A 27,951-nucleotide genomic window follows, 5' to 3' on the forward strand; every position below is an offset into this window, starting at 1 on the left:
GGCCAACAGAGAGGTCACATTCTAGCTTGGAACAGAGATTTGAGGATGTTTGGGCACCATCATCAGATGAGGAGGCAGATCTTGATGTTTTGAAGCAGGAATATGATGATGGAGCTGAGGAAGTACAATTTGTTCTGCCCAATGGAAGGAAGAGCAGATCATAACTAATAAGTACCATATTACATGATAGTGCTTAATGCTAAATAGGTACATTACATAACCATAATTCAGATATTACTAGATGATTCATCTAATAGTAGTCATTACATAATCATAATTATAGTACTCATCATCCCATAACCATGCTGGTAGTACTAATAAGCAACATATTACATTATACTGCTCATTCATCTAAGATGGCCTTGATCCCATTCAGCTTCAGCTTGGTCTGCTCCACAACCTTCTCAAGCTCATTAATGTGGGCCCGCAACTTAATCTTATCTTCAGCAAGCTTCAACTTCATGTTCCTAATGACATTGGCTTGAGCAATTGTCAGGTTCTTGAGCATGTCATACTTCTCCTGCAGCTTGTTCTCATCAGGTTTGTTCTGCATCTGACCTCTCTCCATCTGAGCCCTCTGATCCTGGGCATCCAAGAGGCCGTTGACATCTTCAACCAAACTCTCATAACTTGTCTGCAGCTCGATCTTCTGTTGTGTCAGATTGTGAACAACAAATGAGCTTTCCAGATTGTCCTCAATCTTGCTCCTCCCGCACTCTTCATACTTATCCCACAACTTGGTCAATGCATTCGCCAGTGTAGCTGGCCAAAATGGATCAACCCATTCAACTAGCCCACATTTTCTTCCCTCCTGTAATATTAGTGTTAAACAAGTATCAAGTAATACAATGCTATAAATTAACAAATGGTGTAAAGTGCTCACTAATCCACATGCTACAAAGTAACAAACAAGTATAAAGTAACATAATGAGTTAAAAAACAGGTATGAGCTAGCTATATGACACAATGAGTTAAACAATTACAGTGCAGTGCTCACTAATCCACATGCTATAAAGTAACAAGTCTCAATCAGTGCTCCCAACCCTATGCACATACTGACATATAAACAATGACCTCACTAACCCACCACTATCATAGAAAATACATAACTAATTGACAACCTAACTAACATGCCAGATCTGCTGACAACACTCTGCACATGCTCACATATAAACAATGACCTCACTGAGCAACTAGCACACCAGATCTGCTAACTATAAAATCAGTACTAAACAATGACCAGATTAGCATCAATTTGGCACATACCTTCACAACACAAGCAAGGAACCTCCTGCTAGAATGGATGCCCTGGAAAGCAACACACCTCTCTGCTGGCAGGGAGTGTTCATTGCACAAAACATCAGGTTCAGTGCCCTCGAAATCGGAGTCATCCATGGTCTCAGGGATGTGGAGGTGCAAAGGAAAGGCAACAAAATTTCAGATCAAGCTCAACAGAAAAATCCCCAATTTGCAACCCTGACCATAGCTTGAGCTCGAGCAACTCACCTTGATGATGCCCTTGTCTGAAGCTGAGTCGGCGTACTGGTGAGAGTTCTCGCTGCTGTCGTCATCAGACCAAGACACCATGGCGACGCGGCGGCGACGGCGGTCGGAGATGTGGGAGGGGGTGGCGGTGGCGAACGAGCGGGAGCAAAGAGAGGGAGAAGGATGAGAGAGAGTGAAGGCTGGGGGGTGGGCTTGCACCGCTTCGGTGGTGTTTGACCCGCCCGGCTCGAACCGGTGCGCCAGCGGCATGTAACGCCGTCTAACGGCGTTGCCGTGTGAATAGTGCTGCCACATCGACGGATGCGGGCCCCCTATCATAAACGCACTTAAAACGGTCCAAACGAGCAACCGGTGTTTTTTGCAAAATATTATTAAAAAATTAGTGCTTTTTGGCACAATTTCGTATATGTGTGGTTCCTACAAACCTAGCCTGAAGTGTTGATGTTTTTTACAATTCACTCTCACAAGGCCGAGTAGGCCGCCGCTGCTGAGTGCTGACCGCCACTAGCATGCGTCTCCTCCCGCCCCTCATCTTCTGCTGCCCTCCTCTCCCTGGGATCCGGCCGTAGCATGCTACGGGCACCTCATCTTGTCACTGCGTTCACCCTCCCCAGCTCCCCACTTTCCCTACCACGCTGCCACCTCCAGCTATGACGGCCCGCGCCGCGTTCAACGTCCCCGGCATTCGCCGCACCAGAGACCTGCGGTCAAAACTCGAAAGCCAAGTCAGTCCCCAACCTGGCGCATCACCGCGAGCTACCCCGACGGAGCTCCACCTGATGGTAACTTATTTCTTGGCATACTTTTTGCGAGAATTTCCTAGCATACTTGCTGTTAACCCTTGCCTGTCGCCCCAGCAGTGCTCGCCAATTTCAGTTTTGTTGTAGACTTGTAGTTGTGAACCCTTGCTTGTTGACTGTGGCTGTACTTGTGAACCCTTGCTTAACGGCAAGGGTGCTGGATGGTGAAATCTGAATATCTCTGGCAGTAGATTTGACTGGTTTCCATGCAAGCCCAAGTCCTCGGATCCACATGGCGCAGATTTTCTTCATGACGACAGTGACCGACGCCCGGCGATGGCTACAAATTGGGACATGCGGCAGCTGGGTTTCTCTGCACTTGATTCAGTCAGGCAACACTGCCCCGGATGTAGCTTGTGAGATATTTCTAGTTTCCTGATCTTCAATACGCCGTGGAGACCTCGCGGTCTTGTGTCACTTGCCTTTCCCCTATCAATCTAGGCTGGACTTTGTGTGGACAACCGGATACAAAACTGGTGCCAATGTGACAAGCCACATCAGGAATACCAAAACTCTGAGACAGTACTTCATATCCTACCTCACACATTTGAGCCATCCAAGCAAACAGTCTGAGGCATGTTCGTAGTAGTTCATACTATATCTCCTTACTTTCCTCTTCACAAGCATGTGCAGAAGGCCCAATGGGCATGACTCTGCTCCCTGTTTTCGCCCTCCTGTTACTGATTTGTTTCTACAACTCCGATGATCGCCTAACACCTAAAAAGCCACTCTCTGTCAGCAACAGGCTCATCTCAAATGGTGGCATCTTTGCTCTTGGCTTCTTCTCCCTGCGAAACTCAACTGCAAACTCATATGTCGGCATATGGTACCACAACGTCCCCGAGCGAACATATGTCTGGGTCGCAAACCGCGACAACCCTATCACTGGCAGCTCCTCTGGTAAGTTTGTTCTGACCAACAGCTATAATCTTGTCTTGTTAGACTCCAAAGGAAGCACTCTTTGGACAACCACGAACAACATCACCACTGAAGCCCCCGGAGCTGCTGCCATGCCGCTGGACTCTGGGAACTTGGTCATCAGGTTGCCGAATGGCACAGATATATGGCAGAGCTTCCATCACCCAACCGACACCATTCTCCCGAATATGAGTTTACAGCTAAGCAACAACAACAACCTCTCCACGCACCTGGTTGCCTGGAGGGCCCTTGATGACCCATCAACGAGTGACTACTCCTTGTGTGGTGACTCGAGCCTCTAGATCCTCGTTTGGAATAGGACGAGGCCATACTAGCGCAGGGTTGCGCTGGACGGCGTATTGGTCTTCGCCATGTATCAGAGCAAATCAGGTCCCATAATGTCCCAAACAATTGTCAACAGAGATGGTGAGTTCTACTTGACGTACACAGTCTCTGATGGCTCAGCGAGCATGCGCATGGTGTTGCACCACACGGGCATGGTGAAATTCCTGGCGTGGAACAGCAACTCGTTATCTTGGGAGGTTTTCTTTGAGCGCCCTGGTTATAGCTGTGATCGCTATGCCTCATGCGGCCCATTTGGCTACTGTGATGCCACAGAGGCGGTTGCGACGTGCAAGTGCCTTGATGGATTTGAACCTGTTGGTCTTGACTTTTCCCTAGGATGCCAAAGAAATAAGGAGATGTGTTGTGGCCAAGGAGATAGTTTCATTACCTTGCTTAACATGAAGACGCCCGACAAGTTCTTGTACATCAGGAATAGAAGCTTTGACCAATGCGCAGAAGAATGCAGCTGCAACTGCTCATGCACCGCATATGCTTATGCTAACCTGAGTAATCTCGGTATGACCGTAGACCAGTCGAGGTGCTTAGTTTGGATGGGAGAGCTTGTTGACACAGAGAAGCGTGGTGATGGTCTTGGGGAGAATTTGTACCTCCGGATTCCCAGCTCATCTGGTATTTGCTCATGGTGCCCACCTTGTTGCTTATATTCTGTGTTGGATTGGCTACTAAGTACTAACATAAGATTATGTATGTGGCTTATAAAAGTAGACCACTAAGTTTACTAAGGTGGCTACTATACATTTAAAGTATGTGGTAGTTATAGTTATTTTCAGTTCAGACTTTCTTCCGGATTTCTGTCCTCCTGTTACAGTGTGAGGTCACATAACGAAATTCACCGTTGGATGAAGATCATAGGACTTAGAATAATATATTTTGTTCTTGCATATATTATCAGTCAAACTAATACCTGGTCTGTTCACTACTACCAGCTGTGTTCTTCCTACCTTGCATCAAAAGCAGTCATGTTTTTCATATTCTACTTCTCTATAATCCTATCATTTGGCATCGCCTCTGGCGCATGGGGGAAACCCTAACCACGCTGATGTCTACTACACAACCTCCTTGTTGTAGACGTTGTTGGGCCTCCAAGTGCAGAGGTTTGTAGGACAGTAGCAAATTTCCCTCAAGTGGATGACCTAAGGTTTATCAATCCTTAGGAGGCGTAGGATGAAGATGGTCTCTCTCAAGCACTAGTTTGGCGAAGAGATGGTGATACAAGTGGTATATGGATAGTAGATATGGGTATTTGTAATCTGAAATTATAAAAACAGCAAGGTAACTAATGATAAAAGTGAGCGTAAATGGTATTGCAATGCTAGGAAACAAGGCCTAGGGTTCATACTTTCACTAGTGTAAGTCCTCTCAACAATACTAACATAATTGGATCATAAAACTATCCCTCAACATGCAACAAAGAGTCACTCCAAAGTCACTAATAGCGGAGAACGAACTAAGAGATTATGGTAGGGTATGAAACCACCTCAAAGTTATTCTTTCCAATCAATCCGTTGGGCTATTCCTATAAGTGTCACAAACAGCCCTAGAGTTCGTACTAGAATAACACCTTAAGACACAAATCAACCAAAACCCTAATGTCACCTAGATACTCCAATGTCACCTCAAGTATCCGTGGGTATGATTATACGATATGCGTCACACAATCTCAGATTCATCTATTCAACCAACACAAAGGACCTCAAAGAGTGCCCGAAAGTTCTACCGGAGAATCACGACAAAAACGTGTGCCAACCCCTATGCATAGGTTCATGGGCGGAACCCGCAAGTTGGTCACCAAAACATACATCAAGTGAATCACGTGATATCCCATTGTCACCACAAATATCCACGGCAAGACATACATCAAGTGTTCTCAAATCTTTAAAGACTCAATCTGATAAGATAACTTCAAAGGGGAAACTCAATTCATTACAAGAGAGTAGAGGGGGGAGAAAACATCATAGGATCCAACTATAATAGCAAAGCGCGCGATACATCAAGATCGTATCACCTCAAGAACACACAGAGAGAGAGATCAAACACATAGCTACTAGTACATACCCTCAGCCCCGAGGGAGAACTACTCCCTCCTCGTCATGGAGAGCACCGGGATGATGAAGATGGCCACCGGAGAGGGATTGCCCCCTCTGGCAGGGTGCCGGAACGGGTCTAGATTGGTTTTTGGTGGCTACGGAGGCTTCTAGCGGCGGAACTCCCGATCTATTGTCTGCTCTGGAAGTTTTAGGGTACGACGATATATATGGGTGCAGGAAGTACGTCGGAGGAGCCACGGGGGCCCCACGAGGTAGGGGGCGCGCCCCCCACCCTCGTGGGTAGCCCGTATCTCCCCTGACGTGCACTCCAAGTTCCCTGGGTTGCTTTCCTTCCAAAAATAACTTCTCTAGTTGATTTCGTTCTGTTTCGACTCCGTTTGATATTCCTTTTCTTCGAAACACTGAAATAGGCATAAAACAGCAAATCTGGGCTGGGCCTCCGGTTAATAGGTTAGTCCCAAAAATAATATAAAAGTGAAAAATAAAGCCCAATATTGCCTAAAACAGTAGATAATATAGCATGGAGCAATCAAAAATTATAGATACGTTGGAGACGTATCAAGCATCCCCAAGCTTAATTCCTGCTCGTCCTCGAGTAGGTAAATGATAAAAAGATAATTTTTGATGTGGAATGCTAGTTGGCATAATTTCAATGTAATTCCTCTTACTTGTGATATGAATATTCAGATCCGAAAGATTCAAGACAAAAGTTCATATTGACATAAAAATAATAATACTTCAAGCATACTAACTAAGCAATTATGTCTCTTCAAAATAACATGGCCAAAGAAATTTATCCCTACAAAATCATATAGTCTGGCTATGCTCCATCTTCACCACACAACATATTTAAATCATGCACAACCCCGATGACAAGACAAGCAATTATTTCATACTTTTGATGTTCTCAAACTTTTTCAATCTTCACGCAATACATGAGCGTGAGCCATGGACATAGCACTATAGGTGGAATAGAATGGTGGTTGTGGAGAAGACAAAAAGGAGAAGATAGTCTCACATCAACTAGGCGTATCAACGGGCTATGTAGATGCCCATCAATAGATATCAATGTGAGTGAGTAGGGATTGCCATGCAACGGATGCACTAGAGCTATAAATGTATGAAAGCTCAACAAAAGAAACTAGTGGGTGTGCATCCAACTCTCTTGCTCACGAAGACCTAGGGCATTTTGAGGAAGCCCATCATTGGAATATACAAGCTAAGTTCTATAATGAAAGATTCCCACTAGTATATGAAAGTGACAACATATGAGACTCTCTATCATGAAGATCATGGTGCTACTTTGAAGCACAACTGTGGTAAAAGGATAGTAGCATTGCCCCTTCTCTCTTTTTCTCTCATATTTTTTATTTTTATTTTTTTATTTGGCCTTCTTTTTTTATGGCCTCTTTATTTATTTGGGCTTCTTTGGCCTCTTTTTTTTAATTTATTTATTTTCGTCCGGAGTCTCATCCCGACTTGTGGGGGAATCATAATCTCCATCAACCTTTCCTCACTGGGACAATGCTCTAATAATGATGATCATCACACTTTTATTTACTTACAACTCAAGAATTACAACTCGATACTTACACTAGTGCAGAACCGGGCAATAGCACCGGTTCGTAAGGCCCTTTAGTGCCGGTTTGGTAACCGGCGCTAAAATGTAGGCACTAAAGGCCCCCCCCCTTTAGTACTGATTCAGCACGAACCGGTGCTAAAGGGCAACCACGTGGCACGAGCCAGCTTTGGGGGCAGGGAGCCCTTTAGTACCGGTTGGTGTCACCAACCGGTATTAAAATGTTGGGGGGTTTTTGGGTGTATGATTTCTTTTTCATTTAATTTTGTGTTTTCCATTTAATTCTTTTTCGTTTGCTGGTATTTTACGATACTACATATTGTACACATTATGCATATATATAAATAGAATTTCTAGTAGAACCGATCATAATATATATATATATATATATATATATATATATATCATCAAATGTCTCACACAACCACCATTAATTAATTCACACATATATACACACATGTATATATATATATATATAATATACAATTTCTCCTAATTGGTGCCTTCGGAGCCAGTGGCATTAGCCTAGCTAATTGGTGCCTTCGGAGCACGATAACAATTGGTAGTGGTTCATGGGGGCGGTAGCGGGTAATAGTATTCTCCTTTAGGATCTATGACCTGGTCGAGCAAAAATCCCGCTATTTCCTCTTGAATTGCTTCTATGCAGTCCTGTGCTAGGAGCTTGTCCCACACCTCTTTGAACTGTTAAGAAGGAGATCAATATGCATGTGTATTAGTTGTGTGACTAGATAGTTGTGTGACTAGATATCGATAATGGTGTAAAAATTGTGAATAGTGTTCTGACAATCGATATCGTACCCACTCCTGTCTTTGATATTTGCTCCTTTCGGACGCCATCATGCGAATGTTCTCGCAAACGTAGTATGCACATAGATCATTCCCCGGCGCCTGCTTCAGGGCCTTTACGAGAATGGAATTGATCAGATAATAATTAATCAAGCATGATAATTAAAGAGATGGCAGCTAGCTAGTACTACTTAATTACTTACCTTGGGTCGATACCATTTCAGATTTTGTTTCCATGGGCCTGGAGTGGCCCTGATGAACTTTGCCCAAGCCCTGCCCGCCGACAAAGAAAATGAATAAATGGGTTATTAAATAGTTGTTATCAGGAAATGACGAACTAATTAAATAGGCCGAGATATAGTTAATAATGATTGAAATTACCTGTTGACTATCCCCTTCATGATGGTGTAGTCACTTGCTTTCTTAAGCAGTGAGTCTAGTACTTCAACTTTAATGATTAACAAGATCCAGTGAAATCTACATGCACACACGTTTGCATGTCTTAATTAAGCGGGCATATGTAAGCAAAAACATGTAGCTATAGCTAGTAGGGTAAAACAGAATTTGTAGTACAAGACAGTGTGACTCACTGGAAGTTGTAAGGAAGTAGTATATCTTCATTGTATTTGAGTTCCTTGAAGAACTGTAGCATGCTTTCCTCTACACATTTTTTGTGATATGGATCTATTTTCCATGTGTATTCATTAATGGTATTTGGGTCAATGAACCCAATGCCATATCGTCCACCTTTTTTCATTTCATAAATCTTCATCCTGCATAATACCACAGAAAAGAATATAGTGAGGATAATTACAGGTAATGATTGATCAAAATGATCACTACAGCTAGCTTGAGACTTAAATTACAGAAAGAAATCACTTACAGACAATAGCAACTGATGATAGATTTGTCGAGTGCGTCTTTATTGTATAGCTGAAATAGTTCTTAATACTCAACGGTCACAGCTTTCTTATGGTAGTAATGCTCCTTGTTGACATTCACCATGAGGGACTCTCGATTGGAAATCTTGGTAATGTCCATGTTCCATTGATGCAATTCATACATTCTCGTAGGGAGCTTATTGACCTCCTCTGGCTCGACCAAAGGTTGGCCCCGGGCATATTTCCGTTTTATTTCCTCCTCTCTAGTCGGAGACATGGGCTCGATATCGAGGAGTTGTCCAACAATGATCCCGATCGATTCAGCCTGCGCAATATGCTCCTTGGTTACTACCACATCGCCCACCCCGTGAACGTTAACGGTTTGCCCACAATAATATTGGGCGCGCCTACTCTCATGTGTTGTTGGCACAACAAGCGGGGGGATTGATTGCGCCGCCTGTTCTCCCAGCTGGGGAACGGTTTTACCGCTCCTTTTGCCAACTGATTTGCTCGAGCTCGAGCTCGCCTCTTTCTGTAGACGTGCTCGATTTAACTTCTTGATGTGGCGCTCATAGTCTGTGTCAACAAGCTTGGGAGCTGGTGGTCTAGCCATACGAATGAAGTGGTCAATCTATTCCACGGGCACTTTCTCCCTTGACGGCGGTGGCGGTTTCGGTGCAAAATGGGCTTCCACCTCGGCCTTCGATATGGCTACGTTTTCCTCCTCGGACTTGTCGTAAGGCCTCTGCGAAAGAGGCGTGAGGCTTGGACCATATTGAAATCGCTTGCCTCCGCCTGTACCTCCAGTACTACCTCGACTTGTACCGCTACGCACCATAGCTGAGGCGGCTCTCTTCCGTGATTGTTGAGGCGGCGAAGACGGCTAACGTGGCTGAGTTGGAGGAGGAGGAGTGGCCTGAAGCTGTGACGGATTTGGAGGAGGAGTGGCCTGACGCTTTGCCGGACTTGGAGGAGGAGGAGTGGCCTGAAGCTGTGCCGGACTTGGAGGAGGAGTGGCCTAACGCGTTGGTGGACTTGGAGGAGCGGGAGTCTGCTGACTCGGTGGCGGACTGTGACGAGGAGTCGGATGACGCAGTGTCGGTGGCCTTCGAAAGATGATGCAATCCTTTCTCCATACGATGATACGATGGTTGGCCTCTCCTAGTGTGTGCTCATCGTCACCTCCAGGAATGTCAAGCTCTAGCCCCGAATATTGGTCCACCACCTCATCAACCAAGACACGAGCATAGCCCGCTGGAATCGGGTTGCAATGGAAGGTTGCCTCGGGGGGATTTGTAAAAGCAAGGGCGTCTGCCACCTTCATGGATATGTTCTTCATTTTGAAGTGTAGCTCGCAGTTAGTGTTCTCCATGATGTCATCCACTGGGTAGCTATCCAGCAATGCGTCGCCCGGGGCGGAACCCACGCTGCTTCTCGGCATGTATGGGATGGTGCTATCCATTGGTGGATCATCCGCTAGCTGCTGAGACCCCCTTTACTGGCTAAGTGAGTCGATCTGCTCCTGCTGCCGCTGGAATTTGACCGCCAAGTCTGCGTGCGCTGATTCTAGGCCTTGAAGGCGTTCATAGTCTAGCTTCCTCTGCTCCTCCTCCATCTTCCTCTTCTTCTCCTCCGCAATCTTCTTTCTCGCACGGGTTCTGTAGTCGGCGTTCCAGTCCGAAAACCCCTCATACCACGGAATAGCGCCCATGCCTCGTGTTCTTCCCGGGTGTTCAGGATTTCCCAGGGCACGCGTAAGCTCGACGTTCTCTCTGTTGGGCTCGAACAACCCCGATCGAGCCTCTTCTATTGCAACAAGTAGCTTATCTTCGGCTCCATCCAGAGATGCCTTCTTTGAAACTTTGCCTATCTTCGGGTCCAACTCCCCCCATGCGCATAGAACCAAGTCCTGCACCTGGGGGCCAGCTCAATGTTTCTGGAGTGACACCTGCATCCAGCATCTCTTTCTCAGACTTATCACACTTAGGCATTCCCACCGCATAGCCACCTATCCTTTTTTGCGGCATTGGCCTTGTTTATTCTGGACCGTTCCTTAGATAATTCCGAATCCTTGAATTTCACGAAATCGTCCCAATGAGCACTTTGCTTCTCTAGTGTTCCCTCGAATACTGGAGTCTTCCTTCCTCCCTTGACGTACTTGGCCCATTCACGAATCTTGTGGTTCTTGAATGCAACCACCATCTTCCTAAGAGCAGCGTCCTTGACTTTCTCCACATCTGCATCTGTGAAATGATCTGGTAGGGTGAAATGTTCCATGAGCGTTTCCCAAAGCAAATGTTTTTGTCTGTCGTCGACAAAAGTAACTCCTGGACGTGGCTTTGCTGGCTCTCTCCATTCTTGAAGGGAGATCGGGAGTTGGTCCTTCACAAGAACTCCGCACTGACGAATGAACTTGTCCGCAATCTTCTTAGGCGCCAATGGTTCGCCATTAGGTCTGATTGCCTCGATATTGTACTTTATGCCCTCCTTCAACTTTTTGTTCGGGCCTCGTTTCGTCCTGTTTCCTGTAGATTTGCTCGATCCAGATGGCTGAAAGAAGAAAGATCGATTCGTTAATATATCTTCAAGTCATTTAAAACATGTGATGATCACCAGATGCCTGCTTATATAAATATATATACCTCACAGGTCTTTGTTGTTTCAAGATCAACATTTTCTTCGTCATGTTCATAGTTCATGACTTCATCAATTCGGTCGTCGCGATCGAATATCATATCCCCTCCCTGGTGTTGTTTATATATTCGGAGCCGTCATAATCTTCTTCATTCTGATCATCATCTGGCCCGCGAGGATTGCGTATGATATTGAACAGGGCCTCTTCTCCCTCTCTGCCGGTATTGTCGCCATAGGTTTTGTTTAACTAATCCAAAAGAAATATATTCAAATTACAATGCATGGATGCAATCAATTAATAAGGAAAAACTGAATCAATCATAGTACATAATAAGCATCATCGAATATAATCTCGAATAAGTCCTCTCGAATAATAGATATAATCTCGAATACATCGTCTCGAATAATAGATATAATCTCGAATACATCGTCTCGAATAATAGATATAATCTCGAATACATCATCTCGAATAATATATAATCTTGAATACATCATCTCGAATATTATATATCGAATACATCACTGGCTAGGTAGCTAATAAAGATCGAATACTACAAAAGAATCTAGGACACTCGCGGTTCCTGCGGCGCGGGCGGTGGACACCCAAAGAGAAGGAACCCTCACATGATCATAGCTGAATTGAGATCCCTGAAGAAACTGCCAGGTATTGGAGAACCTGCCGCCCTCTAACGCAACCATGTAGCGATGGACGTGCTCGTCCTCCTCCCTGACACGGTGACGTACCACCTCCGGCGGGGCCGGCTCCCTCCGCACCGAAACTGGCCCACGCAAACGCCACCAAACGAGATCAGGGTCGACGACGGGACCCGGGGCCGGGTTCCTCATCAAGCGGCGCGCCCCTCCACGCAGCACCTCCCAGTGCCAGCCCGGCGGAGCCCAGTCCCGGACATGGGTCAGCCGGACGTCGTCGCGGACGGGTCGACGGCGAGGATGCGGGCCGGGCATCGTCGAGAACAAATACTAGCTATATGCCCGCAAAAAGTAACATTTTTTTAATGATTGGATTTTGATAACTAAAATTTCTAACATTTCTATATAACTAACATTCCTATAACATTTCTATAACTAAAAAACAGAAAAAAAAATTATAACATTTCTATATATATAACTAACATTTGTATAACATTTCTATAACTAAAAAAAAGAAAAATTTCTAACTTTTTTATAACTATTTCTATAACTAAAAAACAGAAAAATTTCTAACAATTCTAACTTTTTTATAACTATTTCTATAACTAAAAAAGAGAAAAATTTCTAACAATTCTAACATTTCTATAACATTTCTAACAATGCTATATAACTAACTATTTCTATAACTAAAAAAGGAAAATTTTCTAACATTTTTATAACTATTTCTATAACTAAAAAACTAAAAAAATGTATGTGTGTGTCCTCACCGGCAGGCGAGAGGCGACGGGGGGCGGCGACGGGGATGGCGACGGGCGCGGCGACGACGGGGACAGGGACGGGGCAGCGACGACGGGGACGGGGACGTACGGGCCGGGGCGGCGACGACGGGGACGGGGCGGCGATGACGGGGATGGGGACGACGCGGGACGGGCCGGGACGGCGCGGCGGTGATGACGGGGACGGCGACGACGGGGCGGCGACGACGGGGACGGGGCGGCGACGAGGGATATGGAGACGGGGGCGGCGGGCGACGGGGCAGAGGAGAAGAAGGAGATGAGAAACTGAAATTTTTGAAGTGTTTAGTTATATAGGATGGACCTTTAGTACCGGTTGGAGCCACCAACCGGTACTAAAGGCCTATTTTGGCCAGGCCAAGCAGCGGGAAGCACACCCCCTTTAGTACCGGGTGGTGGATCCAACCGGTACTAAAGGCCCCCCTTTAGTACCGGTTGGTGCCACCACCCGGTACTAAAGGGGGTGCGCTGGCGCAGGTGCGGTGCGACAAGTTTAGTCCCACCTCGCTAGCCGAGGGGCGTCTGCACTGGTTTATAACCCCCCGTGTGGTAGCTCTCTCGAGCTCCTCTTCAAAGCAGGCCTACTGGGCCTACATGTTCTATGCTGCCCTGTGGGCCTACTGGGCCTTTGCGGGCCTGCATCCTGGCCCAACAACAGGTTGGGTTTCTAGTCGTATGCAGGCCGCTCTGGCCCAGTAGGCGGGCTTTTTTTATTTTTTTGCTTTATTTATTTTTGAGTTGTTTTTTTTTGTGTATTTAGAGTTTCTTTGTGAATATTTTTGCTTTAGGTACAAAAAATTACAAACGTTCTGTTAGTGCCCGTAGTTTTCAAATTTGAATAGTTTAAATTTTGAATTATTTGAAATTAGTGTGAATCACTAGTTTGTTAATAACTTAACTTTAAAAATCAGTAAAGGCATGAAAGAATTTGTTTGCACATAAAATTTCTTCGCGTTTCAAATGCCAAAACACATAACTACCCTAACTATTACAGAGATTCCCTCCTGGGTGTGAAACACAGAAGAAAGCGATGATAGTGAAGCCGATCACATCCCAGATCTTTGGGTGTGAAACTTTTTCTTCGCGTGTGTCCCTTTGCGCCGTAACCATGGAAAATCTTCATCATTTAACGGGATGCTCGGGTCAATATTCACTGTGAATGGAGCAATTTCATCAAACTTTTCATAATCTTCTGACATGTCTGTCTTGTCATCCACTCCCACGATGTTTCTCTTCCCAGAAAGAACTATGTGCCGCTTTGGCTCATCGTACGATGCATTTGCTTCCTTATGTTTTCTTTTTCTTGGCTTGGTAGACATGTCCTTCACATAGAAAACCTGTGCCACATCATTGGCTAGGATGAATGGTTCGTCTGCATACGCAAGATTGTTGAGATCCACTGTTGTCATTCCGTACTGCGGGTCTTCCGTTACCCCGCCTCGTGTCATATTGACCCATTTGCACCGAAACAAAGGGACCTTCAAACCACGTCGATAGTCAAGTTCCCATATGTCCTGTATATAACCATAATATGTTTCCTTTCCCGTCTTGGTTTCTGCATCAAAGCGGACACCACTGTTTTGGTTGGTGCTCTTCTTATCTTGGGCGATCGTGTAAAATGTATTACCATTTATCTCGTACCCTTTGAAAGTCATTATATTCGAAGATGGTAACTGGGACAACAAGTACATGTCATCTTCAATAGAGGTGTCATGCATGGTACATGTCTGCAACCAGCTGGCGAAACTCCTGGTTTGTTCACGTGTAATCCAGTCATCAGACCGCTTCGGGTGTTTGGAGCGTAGCAAATTCTTGTGTTCATCCATATACGAAGCCACCAAGGCGGAATTCTGTAGAACTGTGTAGTGTGCTTCAGTGAGAGAATGTCCGTCCATACATATTATTTGTTCCCCTCCTAGCGTGCCTTTTCCATCCAGTCCGCCCTTATGCCGCGATTCAGGAACACCAATCGGCTTAAGGTCAGGAATAAAGTCAATACAAAACTCAATGACCTCCTCATTTTCATGGCCCTTGGAGATGCTTCCTTCTGGCCTAGCACGGTTATGAACATATTTCTTTAAGACTCCCATGAACCTCTCAAAGGGGAACATATTGTGTAGAAATACATGACCCAAAACGTTAAACTCTTCGCATAGGTGAACTAGGACGTTCGTCATGATGTTGAAGAAGGATGGTGGGAACACCAACTCAAAATTGACAAGACATTGCACCAAATCATTCTCTAACCTTGGTATGATTTCTGGATCGATTACCTTCTGAGAGATTGCATTGAGAAAGCACATAGCTTCACAATGGCTAATCGAACGTTTTCCGGTAGAAGCCCCCTCAATGCAACCGGAAGCAGTTGCGTCATAATCACGTGGCAGTCATGAGACTTTAGGTTCTCGAACTTTTTCTCTGCCATGTTTATTATTCCCTTTATATTCGACGAGAAGCCAGACGGTACCTTAATAAAAATCAGGCATTCAAAGAAGATTTCCTTCTCTTCTTTTGTAAGAGCGTAGCTTGCATGACCCTGATGTATGCCGTCTTTTCCGTGCATACATTGCTGGTCCTCCCGTGCCTCAGGTGTATCTTTTGTCTTCCCATACACGCCCAAGAAGCCAAGCAGGGTCACACAAAGATTCTTCGTCACGTGCATCACGTCGATTGCGGAGCGGACCTCTAGGTCTTTCCAATAGGGCAGGTCCCAAAATATAGATTTCTTCTTCCACATGGGTGCGCGTCCGTCAGCGTCATTCGGAACAGGTTGTCCACCAGGACCCTTTCCAAAGACTACCTTCAAATCCTTGACCATATCATGTACATCAGCACCAGTACGGTGGCGAGGCTTCGTCCGGTGATCCGCCTCACCTTTGAAATGCTTGCCTTTCTTTCTTACGGGATGCCTGCTTGGAAGAAATCGATGATGTCCCAGGTACACATTCTTCTTACAATTAGCCAAATATATACTGTCGGTATCGTCCAAACAGTGCGTGCATGCATGGTATCCCTTGTTTGTCTGTCCTGAAAGGTTACTGAGAGCAGGCCAATCATTGATGGTCACGAACAGCAACGCCTCACCTTTGAAATGCTTGCCTTTCTTTCTTACGGGATGCCTGCTTGGAAGAAATCGATGATGTCCCAGGTACACATTCTTCTTACAATTAGCCAAATATATACTGTCGGTATCGTCCAAACAGTGCGTGCATGCATGGTATCCCTTGTTTGTCTGTCCTGAAAGGTTACTGAGAGCAGGCCAATCATTGATGGTCACGAACAGCAACGCCTTTAGGTCAAATTCTTCCCCCATGTGCTCATCCCACGCACGTACACCTGTTCCATTCCACAGTTGTAAGAGTTCTTCAACTAATGGCCTTAGTTACACATCAATGTCGTTGCTGGGTTGCTTAGGGCCTTGGATGAGCATTGGCATCATAATGAACTTCCGCTTCATGCACAACCAAGGAGTAAGGTTATACAAACATAGAGTCACAGGCCAGGTGCTATGATTGCTGCTCTGCTCCCCAAAAGGATTAATGCCATCTGTGCTTAGACCAAACCATACGTTCCTTGCGTCATCTGCAAAATCCTTCCCATACTTTCTTTCGATTTTTCTCCACTGCGACCCGTCAGCGGGTACTCTCAACTTTTCATCTTTCTTACGGTCTTCTCTGTGCCATCGCATCGCCTTGGCATGCTCTTTGTTTTGGAACAAACGTTTCAACCGTGGTATTATAGGAGCATACCACATCACCTTGGCAGGAATCTTCTTCCTGGGGCGCTCACCCTTGACATCACCAGGGTCATCGCGGCTGATCTTATAGCGCAATGCACCGCATACCGGGCAAGCGTTCAAATCCTCGTACTCACCGCGGTAGAGGATGCAATCATTAGGGCATGCATGTATCTTCTGCACCTCTAACCCTTGAGGGCAGACAGCCTTCTTTGCTTCGTACGTACTCTCGGGCAATTCGTTGTCCTTTGGAAGCATATCCTTTATCATTACCAGCAACTTTCCAAATCCCTTGCCAGATACACCATTCTCTGCCTTCCATTGCAGCAATTCCAGTGTGGTGCCCAGCTTTTTCTTGTCACCTACGCAATTCGGGTACAACAATTTTTTGTGATCCTCTAACATGCGCTGCAACTTCTTCTTCTCCAAATCACTTGCGCAGTTTCTCTTTGCATCGGCAATGGCCCGACCTAGATCATCAACGGGCTCATCCGATGCCTATTCTTCAGCTTCTTCCCGCATTACCGGCTCAGCTTCTTCCCGCATTACCGGCTCAACTTCTTCCCTCATTATTGTATCATCGTATTCAGGGAACCCATGGCCAGGATAGCTGTCTTCGTCCTCTTCTTCTTCATTGTCTTCCATCATAACCCCTCTTTCTCCATGCTTGGTCCAAACATTATAATGGGGCATGAAACCGGACTCAAACAGGTGGACGTGAATGGTTCTTGACGTAAAGTAATTGTGACCATTCTTACAGCCAGCACATGGACAATGCATAAAACCATCCGCTCGCTTGTTTGCCTCAGCCGCAAGCAGAAAAGTACGCACGCCATTAATGAACTCGGGAGAGCATCGGTCATCGTACATCCATTGCCGGCTCATCTTCAATACACAGCACCGAAAACATCAAATTAATACAATACATAAAGTTCATACATAAAGATCATACAACACTTAAATGCAACAAACAAATAACTCTCTAGCTAGATAATTTAAATGCAACAACAAATGCGATCAAGATCGCAACTAAGGTAACAATTGATCCAACAGCATAATGATACCAAGCCTCACTATGAATGGCATATTTTCTAATCTTTCCAATCTTCAAGCGCATTTTCTCCATCTTAATCTTGTGATCATCGACGACATCAGCAACATGCAACTCCAATTCCATCTTCTCCCCCTCAATTCTTTTCAATTTTCCTTCAAATCCTCATTTTCTCTTTCAACTAAATTTAACCTCTCGACAATAGGGTCGGTTGGAATTTCTGGTTCAACTACCTCCTACATAAAAATATCTATGTCAACTTGATGGGCATAATTTTTCATAAACACGAAATGCAATGAATAGTTTTAAAAGAGAATATACCACATCCGAATCATAACCCGGACGAGGGCCGACGGGGACGGATATCAAAACCATGGCACTATGTATAACAAACAACGTATGGGTAAGATAATTATACGAGTAACTATATATCCAAATCACACAAACATCAATTTTTTATATAAAACTTCATGAACAAGAGGCTCACCACAAGGTGGTGCCGGCGACGGGATGTTGCAAGCGATCGACGGTGGTTACGACGGAGATTTAGAAGGTACTAAGTAAACCACACCTACATATGCAAACTAAGTGTTATTTTTGACCTCAAATTGCATATAAATCAAATACTAGCACATATATATAATTCCTCCCAAATTACTAAACTCAAAAATCAATCACTATATAAAGCATTGCATGAGTAATCTAGCAATGAGAGATGAAAGGAAAAAGTTGCTAACCTTTGTGATCATTTGAATGGATGGGGGCCTTCAAATCTTGGGCAAAATGTGTGATGAGCTTGAGAGGAAGAGGGAAAAGAACAGAGAGGAGAGGGGAAAGGGGAAGAACGGTGGAAAGTTGCATGGCAATTTATCTCGGAATGGCTATGGAAATGCCATAATAGATAGGTATGGTGGCTGTTTTGAGGAAGGTATATGGTGGGTGTATGGTACCGGCGAAAGTTGTGCGGTACTAGAGAGGCTAGCAAAGGTGGAAGGATGAGAGTGCGTATAATCCATGGACTCAACATTAGTCATAAAGAACTCACATACTTCTTGCAAAAATCTAGAAGTTATTAAAGCAAAGTATTACGCGCATGCTCCTAGGGGGATAGATTGGTAGGAAAAAACCATCGCTCGTCCCCGACCGCCACTCATAAGGAAGACAATCAATAAATAAATCATGCTCCGACTTCATCGCATAACGGTTCACCATACGTGCATGCTACGGGAATCACAAACTTCAACACAAGTATTTCTCAAATTCACAACTACTCAACTAGCATGACTCTAATATCACCATCTCCATATCTCAAAACAATCATCAAGTATCAAACTTCTCTTAGTATTCAACACACTCATAAGAGAATTTTATTATTCTTGAATACCTAGAATATTAGGATTTTAAGCAAATTACCATGCTATTTAAGACTCTCAAAATAATCTAAGTGAAGCATGAGAGTTCATCTATTTCTTCAAAATAAAACTACGACCATGCTCTAAAAGATATAAGTGAAGCACTAGAGCAAATGACAAACTACTACGAAAGATATAAGTGAAGATCAATGAGTAGTCAAATAATTATGCACCTATGTGAAGACTCTCTAACATTTAATAATTTCAGATCTTGGTACTCTATTCAAACAGCAAGCAAAGCAAAATAAAATGACATCTAAGAATAGCAAACATCATGTGAAGAAGAAAAAACTTAGGATCAACCGATACTAACCGATAATTGTTGAAGAAGAAAGGTGGGATGCCAACCGGGGCATCCCCAAGCTTAGATTCTTGAGACTTCTTATTCCATAGTCCATCGAATCCTTACCCAAAACTAGAAAACTTCACAACACAAAACTTAACAGAAAACTCGTAAGCTCCGTTAGTATAAGAAAATAAATCACCACTTCAAGGTACTGTAATGAACTCATTCTTTATTTATATTGGTGTTAAACCTACTGTATTCCAACTTCTCCATGGTTTATAAACTATTTTACTAGCCATAGATTCATTAGAATAAGCAAACAACACACGAAAAACAGAATCAGTCAAAAACAGAACAGTCTGTAGTAATCTGAATCAAACGTATACTTATGGAACTCATAAAATTCTCAAATAAATTGATGGACCTGAGGAATTTATATATTAATCATCTACAAAAATAATTAGCTAAATATCACTCTCCAAATAAAAATGGCAGCAATTCTAATGAGCGCTAAAGTTTCTGCTTTTACAGCATGATCGCAAAGACTTTCCCCAAGTCTTCCCAAAGGTTCTACTTGGCACAAACACTAATTAAAAGCATAAACCACATCTAAATAGAGGCTAGATGAATTATTTATTACTAAACAGGAACAAAAAGCAAGGAATAAAAATAAAGTTGGGTTGCCTCCCAACAAGCGCAATCGTTTAACGCCCCTAGCTAGGCATGATAAATTCAATGATGCTCACATAAAGGATAAGAATTGAAACATAAAGAGAGCATCATGAAGAATATGACTAGAACATTTAAGTCTAACATGCTTCCTATGCATAGGGATTTTGTGAGCAAAAATCTTGTGGGAACAATAATCAACTTGCATAGGAAGGTAAAACAAGCATAACTTCAAAATTTTAAGTACATAGAGAGGAAACTTGATATTATTGCAATTCCTACAAGAATATATTCCTCCCTCATAATAATTTTCAGTAGAATCATGAATGAATTCAACAATATAACCAGCACCTAAAGCATTCTTTTCATGATCTACAAGCATAGAAACTTTATTACTCTCCACATAAGCAAAATTCTTCTTATTCGGAATAGTGGGGGCATCACAAGAGACTCGAATACTACAAAATGTTTCCACATTAAAAGAGTAATGTTTAGAGAAGGGGTAATCATAATCATGACAAGTTTTATAAATATAATCACTACTTTTTATAGCATAAGTATCATCACAATAATCATCATAGGTAGGAGGCATGCTATTATCATTATAAATTTGCATATCAAAACTTGGGAGACTAAAAGTATCATCTTCATTAAGAGTAGCATCCCCAAGCTTAGGACAAACATTAATTGCAGCAAATATATTCTCAAATATGTCATCCTCATCAAACATAGCTTCCCCAAGCTTGGGCCTTTTCATATCATAAGCATAATCACTCTCATCATTAATAGTATAGATAGCACCGATAGTGTAGCAATTATTACATTCTTCCAAGCAAGTACCAAAAAGATTTTCAAGATCATAAGAAGTATCATTATCTTCACAATCATAATCATCACAACAAGAAATAGGCATAACGAGATCATCATCAAGTGTATCATCTTCATTTTCATGAGGCACATCAATAATATGAGCAACTTTATTTGGGCGAGATACCTTTTTACCTCTCTTCCTTTTTCTTTTCTTCTTCTTCGCCACATCATGTGTGGGTTCAATCCTCTTTTTGGAGCTCCTTATTAATGAGATTGGTTGGATAGAAAGCTCCTCCTCGTTACCTGATTCATCATAAGAACTAATAGGAGGATATTGAGAAGTCTCTTCCCTTTCATTAGTATTCTCTTCATCCTCTATTTGTTTTCTTTTTTTATGTAGTTGACAATATAAGGATTTTCAATACAATTCACCGCACAATACAAATAAATTTCCTCTAGATCAAAATCAAGAACTCTATCAAGATTAAACTTTGGAATACCCTCAGTTATACGTTTCATTTCTTCATAACCCAAAAGAAGGCTAAGCTCTTTATGATGCTCAAGGGTAATAAAATTATCACAATGTTTGGACACGACTTAATCATGAAACAAATAGCTTTGGAGCTTTAAATGACCATGTTCATTGCAAAGTTCACAAGGGGCACGAAAAATATTGAATCTTTCAGCACATTCATCTAGCTCTTCTTGCAACAATTTAGTTTCTAAGTACTTATGCTTCTTGCAATATCTATCTTCTCTATTTGGTGTGTACTTACAAACCCAATGCACTCCACAAAAATTTACATGTTTATAGGAGAAATTTTCATCATAACCAGTGCAATCATCATTAGTCTCATGGATATTCAAAGAATTCGTACTAACAGCGTTGCAATCATGCTCATCATTCAAATATTTAGTGCCAAACATTTTAAAGATCTCTTCTTCTAGCACTTGAGCACAATTATCCTTTCCATCATACTCACGAAAGATATTAAAAAGGTGAAGCGTATGAGACAAACTCAATTCCATTTTTTTATAGTTTTCTTTTATAAACTAAACTAGTGATAAAACAAGAAACTAAAAGACTCTATTGCAAGATCTAAAGATATACCTTCAAGCGCTAACCTCCCCGGCAATGGCGCCAGAAAAGATCTTGATGTCTACTACACAACCTTCTTCTTGTAGATGTTGTTGGGCCTCCAAGTGCAGAGGTTTGTAGGACAGTAGCAAATTTCCCTCAAGTGGATGACCTAAGGTTTATCAATCCGTAGGAGGCGTAGGATGAAGATGGTCTCTCTCAAGCAACCCTGCAACCAAATAACAAAGAGTCCCTTGTGTCGCCAACACACCCAATACATTGGTAGATTGTATAGGTGCACTAGTTCGGCGAAGAGATGGTGATACAAGTGGTATATGGATAGTAGATATGGGTATTTGTAATCTGAAATTATAAAAACAGCAAGGTAACTAATGATAAAAGTGAGCGTAAATGGTATTGCAATGCTAGGAAACAAGGCCTAGGGTTCATACTTTCACTAGTGTAAGTCCTCTCAACAATACTAACATAATTGGATCATAAAACTATCCCTCAACATGCAACAAAGAGTCACTCCAAAGTCACTAATAGCGGAGAACGAACTAAGAGATTATGGTAGGGTATGAAACCACCTCAAAGTTATTCTTTCCAATCAATCCGTTGGGCTATTCCTATAAGTGTCACAAACAGCCCTAGAGTTCGTACTAGAATAACACCTTAAGACACAAATCAACCAAAACCCTAATGTCACCTAGATACTCCAATGTCACCTCAAGTATCCGTGGGTATGATTATACGATATGCGTCACACAATCTCAGATTCATCTATTCAACCAACACAAAGGACCTCAAAGAGTGCCCGAAAGTTCTACCGGAGAATCACGACGAAAACGTGTGCCAACCCCTATGCATAGGTTCATGGGCGGAACCCGCAAGTTGGTCACCAAAACATACATCAAGTGAATCACGTGATATCCCATTGTCACCACAGATATCCATGGCAAGACATACATCAAGTGTTCTCAAATCTTTGAAGACTCAATCCGATAAGATAACTTCAAAGGGGAAACTCAATTCGTTACAAGAGAGTAGAGGGGGGAGAAAACATCATAGGATCCAACTATAATAGCAAAGCTCGCGATACATCAAGATCGTATCACCTCAAGAACACGAGAGAGAGAGAGATCAAACACATAGCTACTGGTACATACCCTCAGCCCCGAGGGAGAACTACTCCCTCCTCGTCATGGAGAGCACCGGGATGATGAAGATGGCCACCGGAGAGGGATTGCCCCCTCCGGCAGGGTGCCGGAACGGGTCTAGATTGGTTTTTGGTGGCTATGGAGGCTTCTGGCGGCAGAACTCCCGATCTATTGTCTGTTCTAGAAGTTTTAGGGTACGACGATATATATGGGTGCAGGAAGTACATCGGAGGAGCCACGGGGGCCCCACGAGGCAGGGGGCGCGCCCTAGGGGCTGGGCGCGCCCCCCACCCTCGTGGGAAGCCCGTATCTCCCCTGACGTGCACTCCAAGTTCCCTGGGTTACTTTCCTTCCAAAAATAACTTCTCCAGTTGATTTCGTTCCGTTTCGACTCCGTTCGATATTCCTTTTCTTCGAAACACTGAAATAGGCATAAAACAACAAATCTGGGCTGGGCCTCCGGTTAATAGGTTAGTCCCAAAAATAATATAAAAGTGGAAAATAAAGCCCAATATTGCCTAAAACAGTAGATAATATAGCATGGAGCAATCAAAAATTATAGATACGTTGGAGACGTATCATGCGCCGCCAGCCGCCCCTCCCTGCTCCTCCCCCGCTTCCCCGCCGCCGGAGGGGACACCGGCGAAGCCCGCGTGGTCCCCAGGGAAGGTGGCAGCGGTGCGTCCTCGTCGTTCTCGCGCAGATCTCACGGCGGCCGGTGGCGATCTCGCGGTGGCCGGTGGCGCGCGGCGGTGTTCTGGCGCCTGCTGCCTGTGGGGCGGCGTCCCTCACGGCAGCGGGGCTGCCCCTGAACGGCGCTTGGTGGTGGCCACGTGGCGGCGCGGAGGTGGGCCGGATCTGGGCTTTCGGTCCGCGTCCTTGTCGTGGCAGCGCTTGTCGTTGCCCTCGGCCATGAGGCGTGGTTCGGGACGGGCCGAGCGCTGGTGGTGCTGGCCAGGACGCACGCTGGCAGAACCCTACTTCATCTCGCGTCGTCTTGCTGGCCAATGGTGGTGCTCATCTTCTTCACCAGAGGCTTGGTGATCGGATCTCGAGATCCATCATCTAGTCCCGGCTGCGAGTTGGGGAGACATGGTTGCCGATGAAAACTGAGCCGTTGGCAGGCGATGGTGGCGTTCTATGCCATTACCTTGATGGAGGCATCGTCGTGTAACTACTATTGACCAACTCGTGCTGCTCCCTGGAAAACCCTAGGATCTGGTGTTCTAGATCGGACGATGGCGGCACTGCGGTGTCGTTTTTCTCTTGGGAGCATCATTTCTGGAGCAGCACTGAAAGTCAGAGGCAGGAGGTGGAGCGGCTTCGTCTTGCACGTAGCTTCGGTGGAGATGTTAAGTCATGCCTGACTGACAGGTGCTACGATTTGTCATGCCTGGTCAGCAGGTGCTACGCACGGCAGATCTTCCAAAGACTTCAAGCTGTGTCGGCTGGTGGTACTTGGTAGCATGGTGCTGAGGTGTATCAGTGGCAACCGCGACGTGCACAGCTGTTTGCGCGCAGGGAGGAGGTGCCGTTGGGCGCCGTGGTGGCGTCGACGATAGCTACACCGAGAAAGGTTGATGCATCAGTACGGATCTGAAGATGGAGCGGTGGCAGTTGGCGACGGCGGCCTGTGAGAGCACGCCGGACCGGCGAGACCCATACCCGGCAGGCGTCCTGGATGGGTCCTCATGTCTTAGATGTTAGGTTTGGCTGCGATGTCTGTTTGGTATTAGGCCAGGCTATCTGCACCCCTTCATCAACTGGATAGGTGTAGCGACAATTTGTTGCTTAGACGGCGGCTTTAATCTTATTGTGGTATTACTTTGTAAGGTCTTGTGAGAATAATTAATAAAGTGGTCGTATGCATCGCCTAGATGCAGAGGCTGGGGTCATCCTCCTTTTCTAAAAAAATCATTTGGCATCGCCTTCATAAGTGTTTCTTATTTTTATTAATGTTACCATTTCACCTGTAAACATTCACATGCTCGTGAGCCTTTTTCCGCGTGTTTGGTGGCAGCAGGCAATTTTGCACTAGATACAACTTGCCTCCCAGCACTTATTTTTTGTTGTAGATTACTCCATGTTTTGTGAGAAGATACAATATATATTTTCTTTTTTAAAAGATATATATGTGTATATATATATGTTTTTGCTCTGTCTCTTTTGTTCCCCTTTCTCTTCAATCTACCCTTGTAAAGTGTAGTATCTGTTGTCTTTGCAGTCAGTAAGAAGACTGGTGCACTGAAGATTGCACTCCCAGTCATGGCAAGTCTAATGATACTTGTGTGCATTTGTCTTGTCTGGATACGCAAGTCGAGAGGTTGAACAAGATTCGATTATATATCCAAGTTAATGCCATCTTAATGCATTAGTGATTAACATACTGGTATTAATTCCTGGCAGGCAAGGACCAAACCAAGGCACCCATGATTTATGTGGTGCCGGAACAACTGGGCAGTTCTGATGTACTATACGATCAAAATACAGAATTTCTATGAATTAGCTTCAATGACATCATCCCTGCTACAGATGGTTTCTCTGACTCCAATGTGCTTGGAAAAGGAGGCTTTGGCATAGTATACAAGGGAACATGAATTTCACTTGGACGATTATAGTATTGAAAGGCATTCTTTCATTATTAATCTGAGTTATGCAACCACGTAGGGCACACTGGAAGGTGGCAAGGAAGTTGCTGTTAAAAGGCTTACCAAGTGTTCTGATCAAGGAATGGAGCATTTTAGAAACGAAGTAGTTCTTGTTGCAAAACTGCAGCACAGAAACTTAGTTAGACTTCTTGGTTATTGCATCCATGGAGCTGAGAAGGTTCTTATTTACGTATACTTACCCAACAAAAGCTTAGACTACTCCCTATTTGGTATGTCCTAATCATGTATAATGATTCTTGCGTTGAGCAAAGGAGCATTCCAGATTTTGAGACTAATATGGTTTCACATGATTTATTTCCGGCATGCAGATGATGCTAAAAGATTTATGCTTGATTGGCCAACAAGGTTTAGCATAATCAAAGGTATAGCTAGAGGACTTGTGTACCTCCACCATGATTCGAGACTGACGATAATTCACAGAGATCTCAAAGCAAGCAACATCTTGTTGGATGTGGAGATGAGACCCAAAATATCAGATTTTGGCATGGCAAGGATCTTTGGTGACAACCAGCAACAAGCAGATACTAGACATGTTGTTGGAACATAGTGAGTAGTAACTCCTGCACTAGACTAACCATGTTTAAATAAAGGGATAATTATATTTATGTCCCTAGTTGTGTCCCACTCGTCTGTTTTACCCGTAATTTCCAAAAGTCACTGGTTCTGTCCAAGTCACTTTGCTCCTCTTATGCTTTTGCCCTTTGACCGTCTGACTGCCAGTTTGAAAACTTCATAACTAATTCATACTGAATCAGGAAAATGCAAATAAGATACCAAAATGTTCAAAAAAACATCACCTATATGTCAGTGTCATTTGGATTCATGAAAAAAAGTGTTGGAAAGTGCACATCCGAGTTTTAGCTCTTTTGATACCACCATGAATAGTAAAATCTAAAAAAATTCAAAAAATATATGGTGGCAAAGAACGACAAATGTTCTAAGTGCTTGCCAAGTTTCATCGGGGAAGACATTCGTGGAAGTCGTGGCAAACAAATAATCTATTTTGGAGTGTTGATTGTTTTTTCTCCTGGGGCACCCATGAATGTCATTCCCTGATGAAACTTGGCGAGCACTTAAAACATTTCTCATTCTTTTCCACCAATTTTTTTTGAATTTTTTGAATTTTTTTAGATTTTACTATTCATGGTGGTAGCATAAGAGCTAAAACTTGGATGGGCACTCTCAAACACTTTTTTCATGAATGCAAATGACACTAACATATAGGTGATGTTTTTCCGAACAGTTTGGTATCTTATTTGCATTTTCTGATTTAGTATGAATTAGTTGTGAAGTTTTCAAACTGACGATCAAACGGTCAAAGGGCAAAATCATAAGAGGAGCGAAGTGACTTGGACAGAAGCGGTGACTTTTGGAAATTAGGGGTAAAACAGCCGAGTGGGACACAACTAGGGGCATAAATCTAATTATCCCTTAAATAAACTATTCATGTGCTTCAGCTAATTATATTTTTGTACTTCCTTCCGAAACTATTCAAACAACGGTTACATGTTGCCCGAATATGCGATGGAAGGCATTTTCTCTGTCAAGTCCGACACATACAACTATGGGGCCTTGCTACTGGAGACTGTAAGTGGGTTGAAGGTCAACTCACCTCCCCATCTTATGAGGGACTTCCCAAACCTCGTAGATTACGTAAGTGCTAGCAAACCAAATGCTTCAAATTTGGCCAACTCAATTACAATACAACAAATATATTCACCGATCATCCTCGACCATGTTTCAGGCATGGAACTTACTGGAAGAAGGAAAATCAGGGGATTTCATGGACACGGTGCTTCTGAAGAGTTGTTCACTGCATCAAGTGTCGTTGTGCATCCACATAGCATTATTGTGTGTTCAGGACAGCTCAGGTGCCAGGCCACTCATGTCGCTAGTCGTGTCTATGCTGGACAACGAGGCCATGCCAGTCACGACTCCAAAGCAACCTCTGTATTTCATTGGAAGGAGACATGAAGCAGAAGAAGCGACGGAGGACTCCGTTAACAGCGCGGTCCTGACAACGCTAGTAGGACGGTAGATGCCTAGCATCAGCTATGCTTCTCTGCAATTAGGTGACCTGGGTGCCCTGGAACATT

The 27,951-nt window shown here is 43.9% G+C and overlaps 1 protein-coding gene and 1 pseudogene across 1 annotated transcript; one reads left to right on the forward strand and one right to left on the reverse strand.

Annotated features, from left to right (window-relative positions):
- Positions 1 to 343: 343 nt before the first annotated feature.
- LOC147987368 (uncharacterized) lies at positions 344 to 1,587 on the reverse strand. Its single transcript, XM_087540323.1, has 3 exons — positions 1,513 to 1,587; positions 1,267 to 1,413; positions 344 to 811 (listed from the first exon to the last, which is right to left on the reverse strand). Exons 1-3 carry the CDS (start codon positions 1,585 to 1,587, stop codon positions 344 to 346), a joined length of 690 nt encoding a protein of 229 aa, XP_087396449.1.
- A 1,360-nt stretch (positions 1,588 to 2,947) lies between these two features.
- Positions 2,948 to 27,893, forward strand: LOC125538291 (G-type lectin S-receptor-like serine/threonine-protein kinase B120; annotated as a pseudogene).
- The last annotated feature ends 58 nt before the right edge of the window (positions 27,894 to 27,951 follow it).

Source organism: Triticum urartu, chromosome 2A (assembly GCF_056163025.1).
Source record: "Triticum urartu cultivar PI428250 chromosome 2A, HENAU_Tu73, whole genome shotgun sequence".
In the NCBI taxonomy this organism is placed as follows: Eukaryota; Viridiplantae; Streptophyta; class Magnoliopsida; order Poales; family Poaceae; genus Triticum; species Triticum urartu.

What these genes read in the sequence shown, in the direction of transcription:
- LOC147987368 (XM_087540323.1), bottom strand. Translation starts at nt 1,587, where the DNA reads ATGGTGTCTTGGTCTGATGACGACAGCAGCGAGAACTCTCACCAGTAC. An exon ending in CAGCTTCAGACAAGGGCATC is followed by an intron (nt 1,414 to 1,512) that starts ATCAAGGTGAGT and finishes TTTCCTTTGCAC; the next exon opens with CTCCACATCCCTGAGACCAT. An exon ending in TCCTTGCTTGTGTTGTGAAG is followed by an intron (nt 812 to 1,266) that starts GTATGTGCCAAA and finishes CTAATATTACAG; the next exon opens with GAGGGAAGAAAATGTGGGCT.